General features: G+C 35.4%; 1 protein-coding gene across 7 annotated transcripts in view; it reads right to left on the bottom strand.

Moving 5' to 3' along the window:
* PHF14 (PHD finger protein 14) overlaps positions 1 to 17,571 on the bottom strand; it is a 216,754-nt gene extending 199,183 nt beyond the window's left edge. For all 7 annotated transcript variants that reach the window (XR_005369464.1, XR_005369467.1, XR_005369465.1 and 4 more), the window contains exons 1-4: positions 17,391 to 17,571; positions 16,754 to 16,864; positions 8,604 to 9,382; positions 1,142 to 1,286 (exon numbers count right to left, since the gene is read on the bottom strand). Coding sequence is in view for 3 of the 7 variants with exons in the window: in XM_038556947.1 (XP_038412875.1) it covers positions 1,142 to 1,286; positions 8,604 to 9,382; positions 16,754 to 16,864; position 17,391 (1,036 nt within the window). In the remaining 4 variants the exon portion in view is untranslated. The remainder of the gene's footprint in view (positions 1 to 1,141; positions 1,287 to 8,603; positions 9,383 to 16,753; positions 16,865 to 17,390) is intronic.
* Positions 17,572 to 18,156: the final 585 nt, after the last annotated feature.

Raw genomic sequence — 18,156 nt, 5'->3', positions numbered from 1 at the left:
CTCAGGTCATGATCCTGGGGTCCTAGGATTAAGCCCTGTGTCGGGCTCCTGCTCAGTGGAGAGTCTGCTTCTCCCTCTCCCTCTCTCTGTGTGTTCTCGCTCTCTCACAAATAAATAAATAAATGTTGAAAAAGAAAGAAAGAAAGAAAGAAAGAAAAAGAAGAAGAAAGAAGAAAAGAAAGAAAGAAGAAAAAAAAAGAGAAAGAAAAGAAAGAAGGAAGGAGGAAGAAGGAAGAACGAAAGGCGGAAGGAAAGGAAGCAGAAAGACGAAAGAAAACTAAGAAGAAAACCCCTCCCAGAAAAACACGAAAGCAGACAAATACATAGCATAAAACGAAACATAAGAACAATACCAAACAAAAGACAGAAGAAGAAGAAGAAAGAAAATACACACTGAGGTATATAGAGGCAGAGGTGGACGTTATGTCTACAATTTATTCTCAGAGTTGAAAACAAAACTGTCATATGAGAGAAGATTAAAACAGCAAAATGTTACCATTTGGGAAATCTGAGTAAAAGTATATGGGATTTCTTTGTAGTACTCGTATAACTTTTCTGTAAGTCAGAAGTTATGTCAAAATAAAAAAAAAATTTAAGAGAAAAACAAACAAGCAAATAAACTAACCAAAAGATTCAAAAATATAATTGGGAAAAATATTTTCAATATAGTGGCTTCTATTTCGGTTTTTAAAAGATAATCTCTCTGAATATTCTAGTTTAAAATTAAAAATTATAACCATGAAAGAAGAAACTGTATCACTACACTTCAAATATATTTTAAATAACATATCCTACCAGACTAACATACTAGACTACTTCCTATATCTAAATTTCATTTAAAAACTAGAAATAAATGCCATGAAGGAAACTATCATAACACTAACCTTCAGAGAAATACTGTAATTTCCAGATAATAATATTTCTATTTAAGTTATTTTAAAACACATTTTAAATTAACATAATCCAAAAAATAATTCCCATGATACTTTGAGGATTCAATACGTCCTACCTTCAATTGAAAAACCATGAAATACTATAAAAGAACCTTAGAACAGTACAAATGTAAAAGAGCTGATTTTACTTATTTAAATTCAGTGTCAATTAGCTGTTTCAAAAAGGAGACACAACAGAGCAAAATTACCTTCATGGACTGTAATGCCACAATTGTCACACTGAATTATTTCATCAGCATCCTCGCTATTATCTCCAAGACAAACACAGCAAATCAGAATGTGGTCCATTTTTTGAGAACTCCAGTTTTGACTCTTCTCAAGAATCAGCGAGTCCTAATATCAAAATATATCAGAAAATCACATATTTAAATTAAAAGATAACTTTAATAACTAAAATTGTTATTTTATGCATTTCTAAAATTATGCTACATTCTCCATTCTTTTAGGAATTTCAAAGCATGCTACATTTGAAAAGTCCATTTCTTTGTCAAATGATCCTCTAAATACCCTCAATTTTTCACTTTCTCTGCAAGTCCCATATTCTCCCTCCTTTAAGAAATAAAAAAGCAAGCATGCAACCAACAACTCTTCATCTGCTATGCCATTCCAGATTATAGTCTGATCCCTTAAACTAGGAGAAAGGAAAAATTAAGCTACAAGTAATTATTACTCCTACAATGGGTTTAAAAAGTGTAAGACATGGTTTCTACACTTTGGAAGCCTATAATCCTGCCTGAAGAGAGACAAGACACACATATATTAAACAAGAAAAAATCAATCCAAGATAACATATAAGCAAATATGCATGTGATGGCATAATTATAAACTCTATACTTAACTGCTGAGGAATTCAGAAGTTTCAGAGTCATCAAACTACTGGATGACAGATCCAAGAGAACCTGAATAGGCATAGCTGTATAAACAGGTACAGAAAACCATCTAAAGGGACGCCTGGGTGGCTTAGCAGTTGAGCGTCTGCCTTTGGCTCAGGACAAGGTCCCGGAGTCACGGGATCGAGTCCCACATTGGGCTTCCTGCATGGAGCCTGCTTCTCCCTCTGCCTGTGTCTCTGCCTCTCTCTCTCTCTCTGTCTCTGTCTCTCATGAACAAATAAATGTTAAAAAAAAAAAAAAAAGAAAAAATAAAGAAAACCATCTAAAAAAGGATCCAAGTTGTCTAGTTGCAAAAGCATGAGTACTCTATTAAGTTTATGTCAAGAAGTACATAGTATAAACTGATAATAAGGATACTGAGATAATTATAAAAAGAGAAAGACATAATAGATAAATATAAAGATACAATTTCAAGAAGGAAAAGAATTTGCTTTAATTTAAACTACATTACAGATTTAAACTTTAAATGGTTAACAATATAATAATTCTTACCATATTATCAGATTGGACATTATATAAGATAGCACTTGAGTCTAAATGTTTTCATTTAGGAAACTAACCACTGTTTTTTATATTTTTATATTCTTTTAAACAGACCAATATCCACAGGAAACATTTAGAGTCATCATTTCATAGCAATTTGTAAATGACACTTGAATGTCACAATAACATTTTTTTTTCAATTCTGTGTTATACATCTAAACTTACAGCTAATCTGTAAAACAAATCAGAAACAAATGCAAAGTCAGGAAGGAGGCAGTATCCTTGCTCTAGAGAATCCTAGTACTTAAAAATTGTAGATTTCATTTATTTATTTTACTACTCTTTGTTATAAAACCAAAGTAATTTGGAGGCTTTGAAAATGAGTAGTAAATAAAGGTAAAAACTTCCTAAAAAGAAAACTCACATTTTATAGTACATTGGTACACTGAGTAAAACAAAAATCTCTCCAGATTTTCATATCAGTGATCTTGGATTTCATTCTCAGTTCTCATTTAATAACTATTGAATCTCAAAGCTGTAGTTCTCTTATCTGTAAAATGGGATGGCAAAAGTAATACCTACCTGATGAGATTGGTGTGAAAATTAACAAGATAATTGTATGGTAAAAATGTTCCTGAGACATACCGTGTACTCAGTAATTATGTTCATTCCCCTTCTCCTTTTGTAATTATTGTAGGTGGTTCAAGAAAAGGAGTATGAGCTGCCCATTTATTACACTGAGTAATCCCCTGGACTCCCCCGCCCCCCAAAAAAAAGTTGTAACCCTCAATGAGCACTGCTACTTTAAATATTTTCCTGTGGTAAGTCCAAAAAAGACTTTTTTCCCAAAATACCACATCTAGGGTTTAAAAATAAAATTTAAAAAAAAAAAAAACACCTCAGACTAGAAAAAGATCTAGCCAATAACCAGTTTGATAACTGACAGGCTACTCATGTAAAATGGGTTCTGCCAATACTTCTCTGCTGGAAATAGCCAAACTGTGGAAGGAGCCTCGGTGTCCATCGAAAGGTGAATGGATAAAGAAGATGTGGTTTATGTATACAATGGAATATTACTCAGCCATTAGAAATGACAAATACCCACCATTTGCTTCAATGTGGGTGGAACTGAAGGGTATTATGCTGAGTGAAATAAGTCAATCGGAGAAGGACAAACATTATATGTTCTCATTCATTTGGGGAATATAAATAATAGTGAAGGGGAATAGAAGGGAAGGGAGAAGAAATGGGTGGGAAATATTAGAGAGGGAGACAGAACATAAAGACTCCTAACTCTGGGAAACAAACTAGGGGTGGCGGAAGGGGAGGGGTGCGGGGGGTGGGGGTGAATGGGTGACGGGCACTGAGGGGGGGCACTTGACGGGATGAGCACTGGGTGTTATTCTGTATGTTGGCAAACTGAACACCAATAAAAAATAAATTTATTATTAAAAAAAGAAAAAATACTTCTCTGGTGGAATTACAACTAATAAGTCCTTGAAAAAAGGTTTACCCCTGTGGGAAACAAGTACATTTCTATGGATCAGAAAAAATAGCATTAATAGGTAGCTCTAATTCCATCATTTTCCTGTTTATCCACTTTGCTCAGATAAAACAGTGAATGTCTAAATTGTATATCTATACCAATTTCTCTCTATACATATTATCATTTGGAGGCAGAGAAAACAAAATCAGCTGGCTCTGGCCCTCTGATTCACATCATTTGAGACACTTATCAGAAATCTAATGCAAAGAGAAAGAAATGGGGGGAACTGGAACCCTGCCCAATGACTGTGGATAATACTTCAGTGGGAAAGTCTTACTAACACATTCTCTTAAAAAAGTGTGCTCTAAATTGTCTTTAATACATCAAACACAGGTTTGAGCACACATAACCAAACTATAAAAGCAAATTTACTATCAAATTTTTATTAGCATATTTCTGAAGATGTGTATCATTTTTTTAAGTTTTTGGACAAAATAGTTAAGTTAAACTTTTTACCAAAAGATATATCATTTGAAAATATGGTTTTTACATATAAATAGAAATTGGGAAAGTTGGTTCTGAATGGCACATGAGTATTACCTAGGATATAACTTTAATATTATAGAAGAATTTAATGTAATCGAATGGCAACTAGAAGAATGGGGCATAATAATAATAAATCAATGAGTACTTATAGTAAATTACTTCACTCTTTTCCTTAGGGTTTAAAGTTACACCTCAAATGATAATATTGTCCAGTGTTCTCCATGGGTCTATTGCTTGTTTGTTTATGTATTCCACACAGATGATAATAAATAATATATACAACAAGGTAAATTCTAAGTTTTATATGTATTTAATAAAAGAGAATTCCTGAATACTTCATTCAAAACTAGAATTAAAAGAATCCTTATTGCTCTGATGATGAGAAAAAATTAGTATACTGAAAAATCTGAGCAATAGGTCTTCCTCTAAGTTTTGAGAAAGTGAAATTCTCAAGAATCTGAAGTAATTTTTGTACAATATTTCAAACTGTATTTTTATGTATATTAAGCTGTTTTATTTTGAAATGTGTAAAAAGCATTGATAAGTCTGAAGTCCCAAATAGAAGTTGCTATTTATAAATAGAAGTTGCTATTTATAAATTTATAAATTTTAATTACCAAATATCAGATGACAATTGCCATTTCTTCATATCCATTTAACATCAATCTAATCCATTTAACATGAGAGCCTTTTATGAAAAGAAACCAAAAAACTTCTGCCTGAAAATTTCTATTGATATAATTTTCTGTTAAATATTAATCCTCAACCAAAGCTCTAGTTTCAAAGTCCTGAAAATGTGAACCATTTTTTGAAAATGCTACACCCATCCCCAAAAGATTTATTTCAGAAAACCAAAAATGAATGTAACATCAGTTAATCTCAAAAGCATCAAGTTTGAAAATGGCATATTACCATATTCCAAGAGGTTGTTTAGACCACACTAAATTCAAAAAATTTCATAATTCCATAGGCCAAGTAAAGTGCCCATATGTAGAAAATGCAAGGTTATCAAATTCCAGTTGTAGAACAGTAGTTCTCAAGGTATGGTCTGTGGGACTCTGCTTCATAGGGTCCACAAGGTAAAGGCTATTTTCATACAAAATACTAGGGTTATTTGCCTTTTTCACTCTCTCTCTCTCATGGATGTATCATGTACTCTTCCAGAACTACATAACAGGGGATGGGGTCATCAATCCGACAATTTGTTGCTTCTGTATGCCTTAATTTTTTAATTCCTGAGTTTTAATTTAACCCACATAAATAGTAATTAGGGTCTTCAATAATTTTCAAAGTGTAAAGTGGTCCTGAGACAAAAAAGTTCAGAAACCACTCTTCTAGAGTATTTCAAGGCCTATGGCATAGTCCTGTTAAGACCATTAAGAGCCCATAGTTAAGGGACACCTGGGTAGCTTGGCAGTTGAGCATCTGATGCCTTTGGCTCAGGTCATGATCTGGAGTTCCTGGGATCGAGTCCCAAATCAGGCTGCCCACAGGGAGCTTCCTTCTCCCTCTCCCTATGTCTCTGCCTCTCTCTCTTTCATGAATAAATAATAAATAAACTCTTTTTTTATTCATGACACAGAGAGAGGCAGAGATATAGGCAAAGGTAGAGGCAGGCTCTATGCAGGGAGCCCGATGTGGGACTCGATCCCGGGACTCCAGGGTCACACCCTGGGCTGAAGGCAGATGCTCAACTGCTGAGCCACCCAACTGTCCCTAAATAAATTATCAGGAAAAAAAAAGAGTTGATAGTTAAGTCAATAAAAGACCCCAGCTCCGTTCAAATAAAAGAAAAATCAAATTCCCTAAAAAACTTCAAAATTATTAAAGTTTTGGAATATCACTTACATGACGTCCAACACCATTTACTTACAAAAGCACTTGACATAACAGCCAAGAAAGTATGCTGTTTATAAACTAAATATAATTCAATTATGTATTTCTAAAATCACACTTTCAGCTATCTCTACTACAAAGTAGTATTTGAAAACATAAAGTAAAAGTAGAGGAAAGTAAAACTTTAAATATAACCAAATACATTTGTATTAACTAATAGATACTTGATACCTTGATGCCAAGGTATCACTACCTAAAATAGCCAGCAAGATTAAGATACAAACAATAGCCATAAGGCAACAAGAATTACCTTTAGTCATCTATTTTACAAAATCAAGAGCATATGAACAGGAAATTTAGAAAGATAAAAGAGTTTTCATTAAAATTTGTTATCTGAGTGACACTTACATAGAAGTAGAATCATCAAAAATTACTAGTCTTAGAGAAAAACAGTTAGCAAGGTTTCAGGTAGAATTATTGAGGTAAAATGAACTTTCTATCAATTTTTCTACATTTCTGCATAGGGTAGAACAAAAGGAAAACTAACATAAATTAACACCAGAGAAATAAGTTTTGTTACTGTAAGAAGAAAGTTCTTGATAATTTTATGGAGACCCATTTCCAAGAAATGCTCTGGAATCACATTCCTTTGGGACTTAACATAAATATATGAAGTCTCGTTATTTAATAAAGTCTCTTTTGGTGGGATAAAAAACCTAAACAGCACATGTGACCTTCCAATGCAACTTAAAGGACAGCCTACAACCTCTTAAGCAATATGGTACGCATTACACATTATTAACAAATGGATAATGTATACATTTTACCTGACAAATCTCTAAACATATGTAGGTATTCCCCACACCATAACAGAGATCTAACTCTGCCTCTATCATTAGCCAGCCTACTTTTGTGAATGTCAGGCTAATAAAAATGAAGAAGATAATGCTACCAACAGGTAAATTTATTCAGTAGACAGACTGAGTATTAAATACTATAAAATAAGCTGGATACAAGCCTCAATCAAATATGAACAACTGAATTTTCCATATTTCTATTTCCCTAAATTGCTCCTGGGAATATGAAACTATTTGTTTTACAGCATTATAAATACTATATTATATTCCAAATGACAATTTCCCATTACCTAAAGAATAATTAGGATAGCACTGGAGGCAGACAACATTCTTCATATGAAAGTGGATAACCTAGAAGTTGACCAATGTTTATAATTTAAAATACAACCTGCTGCTTCATCAATCTAACATATAACGCCCCCTCATATCCTGTTACTTATTATTTTGGAAAGTAAAAAATCACCAAGTTTTTAAATGAAACTTACTTAAAATAGGTAATCATTGCTATGCAAAACTTGTAAGTAGAAGGTAAAAGAATAAAGCACAGAAGGAAAATCTACCGGTTTAACCTATTGTGATGATATGAAAAAACAAAAAATAAGTGCTTGCTAAAGAAGTGAATTTTGTGACAATAAATGTATTAACAGAAATAACAGACTTAATTATTATAGTTCTACATGTTGATGTAACAGGTACATCTACATGTAAGATGACAACTCAATCTTGCTTTTGAAGAAAAACATATACATAAACACACAGACAAAGAGACACAAATGTGTTTGACTGAAGAATCTTGAATGTTGCATCTTGGGCCCAAAGGATAAACCTAACTTTCGGTAGTAGAACTTCAAGTGGAAGAACTGAGTCATTACTGCAGTTTTAGGACAAAAATGTTTGTCTTATGATAGGAGTGTTTGATTTTTCTTTTTCATTTCTTTGTAGAGAGAACTTATTCACTAAATATATGTAAACATATAGTTCATATTTACTCCCATACATCTAAAGCAAAGACTTGGTGACTATTCAGATGATGAGTGCTACAACTGGTAAAGGAACTAACCTTAAAATGAATCTCTAAAAGTCTGACGCAATCATTAAGCTGTTTTTGTCCTGCTCTAAAAAGTAGAAGTCTAAATTTTCATGTGGATATGGACATGCCTAAGTTGAAATAAAGGTGACCTTTGTTTTCATAATCCACTCAGAACCATTCAGCAGTCCTACGAAGAATGGGGTGAGAGGACAGAGAGGGAAAAGGAAAACTATCATAACCCTAGTCTCTGGATATAAAAATATTTCTCTAATTATAAAGACTGTAAGTTCCTTGAGGGCGGTGATTGTGAGCTCCTTGAGGACGGTGACAAATAGTAGATACTCAACAAAGGCTGGTTGACCAAATGAATAAATGTTACACTTAGGGTGCTCATTCACTCCCACAGCTGTCTATAAATAGGATTTCAAGGAAGCTACTTAATATAACGAGTAGAATGGTTTAGAGAAGAATTCCCTTTTCCCCAGACAGACAGATATCATAAAAATTGGGTTGATCTACCTCATTACTCTTGCTTTGAGATAGTGTCAGGCTATCATTGGTCAGTTCCTCATCATCAGCACTGTTTCTGCTAAGAACTTTACTCTTCTTCTTCTTGCAACCCCCTTCACTGGCAGGGCTGCTATGATCTTCATCATTGCCTTCATCATTCTCATCCTCATCACTCCCACTTCCTTCATCCTCATCATCCTCATTGTCTCCATCACTTCCTTCTTTCTGAGATGCAGATCGTCCCTTTCTCTTTACTACAGTAGGTCGCCAATCATTGTCATCTTCACTGTCATAGTCATCCATATCATTCAGCTCTTCCATGGATACAAAATCCAAAAGTGGTCGATTTCGACGAAGGTTCCACTTTTTTGGCTCACTTACTTGTTCCTCTGCAGTGGTTGTTGTAGTGGGGACTGAAGGAGATGTGTTAACACCAGGAGGACTTGTGGCTGGTGTGGTGGAAGCAGCAGAAGCAGCCACATTATCAGATACTGTTGCTTTTTCTTTATCTTCTCTCTCCTTCTCCTTCTCCTTTTCTTTCTCTTTTTCTTTCTCCTTTTTCTTTCTAGGTCTTTCTCCATTATCTTCTTCCTCCTTCTTTTCCATTTTAATTAACTGTTTTTCTGATGACAGTATTTCTTCCTCTGCAGAATTTTTAAGTTGTTCTTCTTTTACTTTAATATCTTCATTCAGTTCTTCTTCTAAAATATTTTCTTCAGAGTCACTACAGGAACCTTCTCCACTGTCCTTTGAAGGATCTTCACTTCCATTACCACTCCCTTCAGAATCTGTTGAAAATATGAGAAAAAAAAACCACACATATGTATATACATACACACACACACACACAACGCTGACACAAATGAAACCACCAAAATTTGTGAGTAACTTGCAAAACAATATAAACAAATTTAAGTCAAAGAATGGTAGACATTCCCAACCTGATTAAATAATAAATCAATGAAGTTGGCAAAATGGTTCTAATTCAGTAGAACACTAATGAAGATGAATATATGTAACTCTAAATTAAAATATGCTTTAAAAGGAAGAGTACTATTTCGTGTCATATAGCTCATGCTATGTTTGGTATCCTAGAAGCAATTATTTTTTCTAAAAGTAAAGGTGCTTCTTTTGAAATTGGGCATCTGATTTTTTAACTTAATGATACAATACAGACCAAATTCTTCTTCTCTTGCATCTTCAATTCATAAACTGAATTAACTTACAAGCATTGAGTCACATTCAGAACAAGAAAATTCTGGCCCCAAAAAACTTGGTCTCATTTATTTCACTCTTTACCCAAAAAAAAATGAGCACAGGTATTTATGATAGTCAACATCCCTAACATACCAATCAATTTTAGGAGTACCAAGTTCATAGGTGAAAGGAAACAGGAGCAGTAGCACAATAAATGGAAGTTACAAGAGCAGCTGCCAATTTTCCTGCTGACAAGGATACTGTTCATATCAGTAAGAGCCACCTAAACTTTCAAAACTTCTAGGTAGTAATTAAGACAGCCCCCTAGAATGAAAGAAATTAATAATTATTTTTAAAAACTAATCCATCTTGGAAATGAGCAACCACAGTAGTCGCTAAAAAGACAGGCTTAGAATAGTAAAGAGTTTGTCCAGAATTACAAGCTTTCTAGCAAGTTTTTCCCATTCCTGCGTCAGGCAGCCCAGGCCATCTTGGCCCAACACTATTCAGCAGCTTTCTGATCCTCTTTACACCTAATCAAATAAATAAAAATCTAAAACCTGAAATAAAGGGGAGGAGAAAAATAGAAGGGGAGCTGGAAGAAGTAAGAAACAACTAGTCACAGGTCACAGCCAACACTTATAGTAAAATCTGTAGGAAAAAATAATAATAATAAAATCTGTAGGGTGATACATTTTTTGGGCCCATAATTAAGAAAAGGGTAATATTAAAATGGTGAGAAAAAGTCTGTGTTCCCACACCATTTTAATTTCTGTTAATTCAACCAGCCTTAGCCGCTATAATTCAATGGACATTAAAAATAAATAAAGTTAAAAGAAAAAAAAAAAGTAAAGAAAGTTGTAATTAGTATCTGGTTATCCAAAATGTCCTAGAAATCCTTTACAAATGGCTGATTAAAAAAAAAAAAAAATCCTCCAAGTCAAATCACAAAAAAATAAAAATTAAAATTAACATACAATAGATATTGACTGGCCCTATAAAATAATTATCAATCTCAAGATTATCATGAAGGGACCCACAGCTTATTCAAAATTGCTATGAAAAAACACTCTAATCCCACACATCTTAGATAGGACACCAGCAATATCATATAGGTCAACAATCCCTTACTTGAAACTTCTAGAGCCAGATAGCTTTCAGAATTTTGATTTTTTTCAGATTTTAGAAGGGTAGCATGGTGCATACACAATATATTACACTAAAATTTCCAGTGAGGTCTAAGGCACTATACTCAAACACATGTCTGCAGTGAGAAGTATAAATATTTACAAGTATGATAAGGAAACACTACAAATAAACTATCATTTCCAGTTAGGTTTTACCATCAAACAAGTAGGTACCAAACTCAGGAAACACATTTGGATTTGTATGCTTCTTGAATTTCAAAGAGTGTGAATTCACTATCACCCACAACTAGGTACTTCTTTTCAGTCCAATAGTTCTACAAACCATTAAGAAAATTATGATTTTTAAAAATACCATTCATAATTAAATCCAACCTACCAAGAAACTATTTCTGGTAATATAATAAATAATAATAATAATAATAGACATTTTTAGATAAGAATTTTAAAAATAGCAAGCCAAGGTGACCAAACACTTCTAAGGCAAAAAACAGTCTCTGTGCATACTGACTACAGAAGATTGAAACATTCTGCAAGCAATGCCATAATTAAAAGAGATGGCCAAAATTAAGAGAGATAGTTTTTTAAAGTACCTAAAAAGTATTCCTAATAATTTTTACCAATAAAAACAACAGTAGATACAAAAGCAAGATTAACTGGGGCACAAATGTGGGTACCTAATCAAAACTGAGACCAATCCAACTTTGCTATTACTTGGTAAATTCTACGTAATGTTAAGCATTTTTATGATTTTTGTTTTCGTTGCTGTTGCCAAAGCCAATTATTTTTAAAAATATGAAGGGGGTTGCCTGGGTGGCTCAGTCAGTTAAGTAATCAACTGGTGATTTAGGCTCAGTTCATGATCTCATGGATCATGAAATCGAGCCCAAATAGGACTCTGCCCTCAGTGGGGAGTCTACTTGATATTTTCTCTCCCTCTCCCTCTGCCCCTCCTCTGATTCATACACAAGCACTCTCTCTCAAAAAAAAAAAAAATAAATAAATCTTTTTTTAAAAAAAAAAAGCATGGGGAAATTGATACCCTGATTGTTTTTATTTTGTAATCATGTCTGGATAGAAAGCAATTTGAAAAGAAAAAAGATTCAAATGCTTTACATCTGTTAATTTTATTATTAGATGAATCTGAGATTTTTCCACAAATCCAAATCCTAGTAGCTTACCCAACCCTTCATTCTCCAAATATAATACATTATCCATACTCCAACTGCAGGCATCAGGAATATATCAAATTTTATCTGTCCTTGATTTCTGAAAAATAACTTCTTCATCTGATTAGTCATCATTTCTTTTGGTATATATGCACTTGAAGAATGGAAATAAACAATATTAGGTACAAGCATAGCTTGACAAAAATTACAATGAAAAACTCAGAGTCTTTTGCTGTCTATAATTCTATTTTTGTAGGCTGCAAAGAAAAATGTCTATTACAAATTCAAACAATGACTCTGTATCATGTTCTAAGTCCAGTACTCTTAAATCTTTTTTTTAAAAAAAGGTAGTAATAGACAAGAGAAAGAAGTCAAATACTTTAAATAAGTCAGACACTTCTTAGCATTAAAAGAGAATTCTAGAAAAAAAAAAAAGAAGTAATTCTAACTACAATAAAATTTTTTTCAGAAGAAAAAAAAACCTTTAAAATTGAAATCCCTCCTTTCTATTCAGTTAAATAAAAGGTAACTTTTCTCAAATATACAATATATCAAAATCTCTCCAAGCAATAGCTATTTCAACTAACAGAATTTAAGGAATTTTTTATCAATACAGAATTAAAAAAATAATCTTTAAGAATTCCTTCACAATTTTCAATGCTTAAGTTTTCCTCATAAATATTAAACAATAAAATTGGTATGATTTAATTCAGTTTTATTTTAGCTTTGCAACGTAAAGGATCACCTTTGTTCACCGGCCTTAATTAACTATTCTTTTCATTGATCTGGTACAATAGTAATCAGTATTTATAAATATACACAATACATAAGAGATCACCAATCTACTGGTTTCTTCAGTTATCACTTTGCGGCCATTTTTGACTAATCCTGTATTTTCTCTTTTTAAAAAAGCTAATCAATCAACACAACTTATCCTCTACTCCTCATCTCTAGTTCCAACTGTGTCATTTATCATTTTCTGAATGAATCCAGATCAGTGATTCTCAAGTAAGAACAATTTTGAATTCTGTCCCACAGAGAACATTGGCAATGTCTAGACAACGAATGGTTGCCATGGTGGGGGACAGAAAGGGAAGATGCTAATGGCATTTAGTAAGTAGAAAACAGATGTTGCTACACATTGTACAGTAAACAGGACAAGCCTCCAATACAAAGAATTATAGAACACCAAATGCCAATAGTGCCAAGATTGGGAAACCCTGGTCTAGCAATATAAGGCCTTAACCTGACCTCATTATACTTGCCCAGGAGAATCTCTTTTATTCTTTTACTCATTCCTGATTCCCAAATATAAATGATATTTACCAGCCCCTACACTTCTAAACTTAATGTTTCCCTCACCTAGATTGCTTCTTTTTTAGTTCCTAGTTCAACTTACCTCCTCAATGAAATGTTCTAGATAAATCCAGTCTAAAGTGACTATTCCTTGACTTGAACTACACAAATAATCAATCATGCCTTGTATTGTTAATTTAATTTTTCCAATATTATCACATCTCTTTGTGAATTTAAGTACAAAATACTACCAAAGTCTCATCCTGACTCTTCTAGTTAATTTTCTAGCAATCTGGCCTATCTAAACTAAGACTCAAGATCTAAAGTTAATCATCTTACTTTGGCCAGCAGGTTAGAGGGGACACAGCACTGCTATTTTGTCTTATTTAATAAAAGCAATACATGCACTCATCTTGAAAAATATTCCACTTATATATCAGATAACTAAATGTAATCTAACCCCAATTCTAGGACCAAATCTCAAATATAACCACTTTAACTAGATCAAACGATGAAACTGCCAAAGAAACTGCCAATAATCTTAAATTGGTAATTTCATGTGGTTCAATTTAACATTTCCAAATACGGTTCTTCTGGTGGTTATCACCACAATTCTAATATGGTTATACCATGTCCACAATCAAAAAATGAGAAATTTAATTAATTTCACATTAAAGATAAAAGAAAAGATCTATTTTCAGTTTATATTCTTCTAAAGGCAGAGGCTTATAGTTATTAACCATCAATGATCACTTGAAAATTTTACTGACAGGTCATTTTTTGAGCAATATTTACCTTTTTCTATTACCTGAGAAACACATGAATAAAATTATGTTTATCTGCAAATGTGTTGAATATAATCTCTCAGAATTATCTATGTTCTTAAAGACAAACAGAAATAGGAAGCTTTGTAGTCATAATTTCTAATCTCAAAATGAAGAGAAGTGATGCACAAAACTGTTACAAATTAAGGCCAACCAATCTAATCATTTTAACATCAAGTTCTAAAGGAGTTAGTAGTTCACTCAAGAAGTCATCTTTAGACAGTTTTGAAAGAGGCTTTGATCAGACTGATGATACAGCTACTGCCATTTCTCCACCTCCAGTTTAATCTATTCATATGTAGGGTTGGGATTCCACAACTCTGACATGACTGAAAACCAGTGATAAGTCTGTTTTATCTCCTGTAAGAGTCCAATTACCTCAGGCAAAGAAAGGATTCAAACAGGAAACACTGGTAATCAAGAGTAAGCCACCATGTTAACCATGGGGGACACCAATGAATCTTAACCAAGAAGGGAAAATAGGATTCAATTTCTACTATTTTAAACAAAATCATTTTCTACTATAATCTCCTTTATAGTAGCATAACAAGAACTGCACAGGGGCCAAGGAAGTAAATTACAAATAGAACAGATTAGATATGATGACAAGAGAGAATAGAAGGTATGCATTTTTTAGTACTTTGGAGAGATTTCTTTAAAAATTATCAGCATAACAAAACTCATCCTGTCAGTTTTCACATATAACTGATAATTCCCATTAACTCTGATTAAGATTTAATAAAATCAGGAATTTCTACTTAGCTTCATACCAAAAATTATCTTGAGAAAGCAGTTTGCATCATTAGAAGCTTTGACCTTTGTAAAGAGAAGTGATACCTGTGAATGACTACATCTCAATAAAAAGAAAAAAAATCTACAAAGTCAGATTTATTGTCACAGAAGAAAAAAATATGGAATACTTAGTCTGAGTTTTGCATAATGGTATTCAAATAAGTCATAACTTCTGAAACCCAAAAACTTGCCACAGTTAATCTTGACCAAAACCACATTCTCACCAAAATATTAACTACCAAGATTCTCACCAAGAGAACTTAAATAGTTTTGGATTTTACCTCCTTTCCTTTCCCTTTCTTTCCTTTCTTTGGAAGTACCAAACATCAGTGAATTGACTAAACAGGAGAGAAAGCAGCTGAGAAGCAAAGGTTAAAAGACGATTAATCAAGATAAACTTAACTTTTGATTGTTGGGAGTGACCTCATTAGTCACAACAACCAAGTAGTTTCAGTTTAAGATTACATCAATTTACTTTTAGGATCTAAGCAGCAAAAAGATCGTTAAATTTTGGAGTCAAAAGACATGGATCACATCCATTATGGCCTAAGTGACTTCATGCAAGTTCTTTAAACCGAGTCCCCTGTTATCTGTAAAATATTATCTCCTTCACTAAGCTATTATAAAAGTTAAATGAGATTATGGAAATAAAAAGTTCTCAGTAAATCACCATGCAAATTCTACTTGTTGATACTATTTAAACTAATAACAGAAACAACACAACCTAATTTCATCACCTACCATCTCTAACAGGAGTTAAAAAAAAAAAAGAAAAACCAGAGGAAAGGAGAGCTATATGATGACTAAACATAGAAAACTCTCTGGAGGAATGAATACTTTAACATTATTAAAGGGATGAAACTGAAAAGGCTTTAATTTCTCTTTTTATTTAAATTTCCATCAGAAAGGGACAAAATTCTAAGTAATTTTATAGTTCATGTATTAGTATTTTTCACATAAAATATTTAAACACAATTTGTATGCATTTCTCAGATTCCTCCAATTAAAATTATACATATATGTATATCTATATATATGAAGTACAATAGACGGAAGATACCATGGAAAACCATATTTTTCTGTTTCCCAACCTTGTACAATGTAAACATATGAGCTTTTAAAATAAGTGTATTGCTTTTAAAAATCACAAAATAAAATGAGCAAACATCTATCTTTGTACTTTAGAGATTTTTGAGAGGCCCAATCCACAAAGTCCAACACATACCACAAAGTATAACTTATTGCTCTGGGCAATTTTATTCTGGTAAGGATGCTAATAATAGGCAAAAAGGCAAAACTCCCCTCAGAGAATGCCAAGTGATCTGAATAAAGAAGCCTGCTTATGAGCTGTTCATAGCTCACATTACCCTCAGGATATTAAATGACTTCGAGATACCTATTTTTTCCCCTCTATCCATAAAGTAAGCATCAATAGATCTTTGAGGAGGTAGAGAAAACGCTTTGGTATCTGTAGTAGAAGTTCTTTTCTGCCTGCTAATTATCGGAGAATCCATATAAACAGAAGCAATGATGGGATCTAGTGATCTTAGAGATCACTAGTGAAAGGATCTTGGGGAAATGTGGGAAATCAAATGGACAGACTAAAGGAAGTGTATGTGCTTTAACTTTTTCAATTGGCATTTTCATCAAAACCCATTTAAAAAAAAAAAAAAGTCTGAAAATAAGCCCAACTTCCAGAAAGCTGGGAAAAGGGAAGAAGAAAAGGAAACATTTACCTGAGGCATCTCCCACTTTAAAATCACTGTCATCTGAACTATCATAATCGAGAGCTTCTAGCAGAGAAGCTGCCAAAGGCTTCACCTGCCTCCTCTTGGAGCTGCGATCCACTGTTAAGAGAAAAACATTACATCGTCATTACTCATCACGCCCAGCACAGAGGACAGCCGTGATGCTGGGGGGGGGGGGGGGGGGGGGGGGCAGATGACCTCGTGCAGGGAATCTTTGTCTAATTCAGTTCTCAGCAAGAGGTGCGGGGAGCTTGGGGCGGGCTGGCCAGCAGCCGCTGGGTCGGGGCTGGGTCGGGGCTGGGGCGTGGCAAAGGCGACACCAGGGCGGCCAACATCTAAGGTGACCCCCCCCCCCCCGCCCCGTAACATCCTGTCGGGTTCCTGCCACTCGTTCACGATCCCTCACTTGGACGCGGGGACAGTCCACAGGAAAGAAAACGCGGAGCCCAGGAAATAGAAGCAGCCTTGCTCGTTCCTGCGGACTGACGAAGGGAAGCGCCCACGGAAGGTCCGGCTCCCAGCAGAGCCCTGCGCCCCCCTCCCCCCTCCCCTGCTCCCACAGGCCCCGGCTTCCACAAGGGCTGAAATGCACCTTTCTCCCGGCGGAGGCCTCCGACACACTTACTAAGGAATCCGTGAGGTGGTCGTTTGGAGGACACCTAGGGAGAGGCTGCGAGAGCCCAGGCAGCGCTGAGGTCGGGGCTGAAACCGCGGAAACCGATCCAAAGATGCTACTTAAAATCGGCGGCGCCGCCGACCGGACCCGGGCGAGTCTACCGCAGCCTTGAGACCCCCTCCCGCCCCCCCCACCCCGCCCCCTAATCCTCGCCGAACCGGCCCCGGCCGCTCGCGCCCCTTCCCACGGCGCTCCCCTGCCAGAGGCGCCCCCAGGCCCCGGCAGCCCTGGGGAGTTAGTGTCCTTCGTTAAAACTGTTAGAAAAAAAATAATAATAATAAATAAATAAATAAAAGAAAGAAAAACTTTATTAGCCTGCACCCGAAGCCACGAAAGACCCAGAATTTGCAAAGTCCGAGGCCGTTTGCCTGAGACAATAGAGAAAGCAACGACCCGGATACAGCTCTGAGGAGAAGGAAGTGAAAACACAAGGTAGAGCGCGGCCGTGAGAACAGCAAGGGGCGTGAGCGCGTGCGCGCGTGCGCCGGACTCGCCGCCGCCCTCGGTCGCTCCGGCGGGAGGAGCCGAGCGGGAGCCGAGCGGGAGCCGAGCGGGAGCCGAGCGGAGCCGAGCGGGAGCCGAGCGGGAGCCGAGCGGGAGCCGAGCGGGAGCCGAGCGGAGCCGAGGAGCGGCCGCAGAGAGCTCTCCCGGGCTGAGCGGCTCTTCCCACCCGCGCCCGAGGCTCCCCCCGCCAAACCCGTGGGAAGCCCAGGCT

This window comes from Canis lupus, chromosome 14 (genome assembly GCF_011100685.1).
Source record: "Canis lupus familiaris isolate Mischka breed German Shepherd chromosome 14, alternate assembly UU_Cfam_GSD_1.0, whole genome shotgun sequence".
In the NCBI taxonomy this organism is placed as follows: domain Eukaryota; kingdom Metazoa; phylum Chordata; class Mammalia; order Carnivora; family Canidae; genus Canis; species Canis lupus.
Note: the sequence above shows the minus strand (reverse complement) of the source record. Positions and strands in the feature narration are given on the sequence as shown.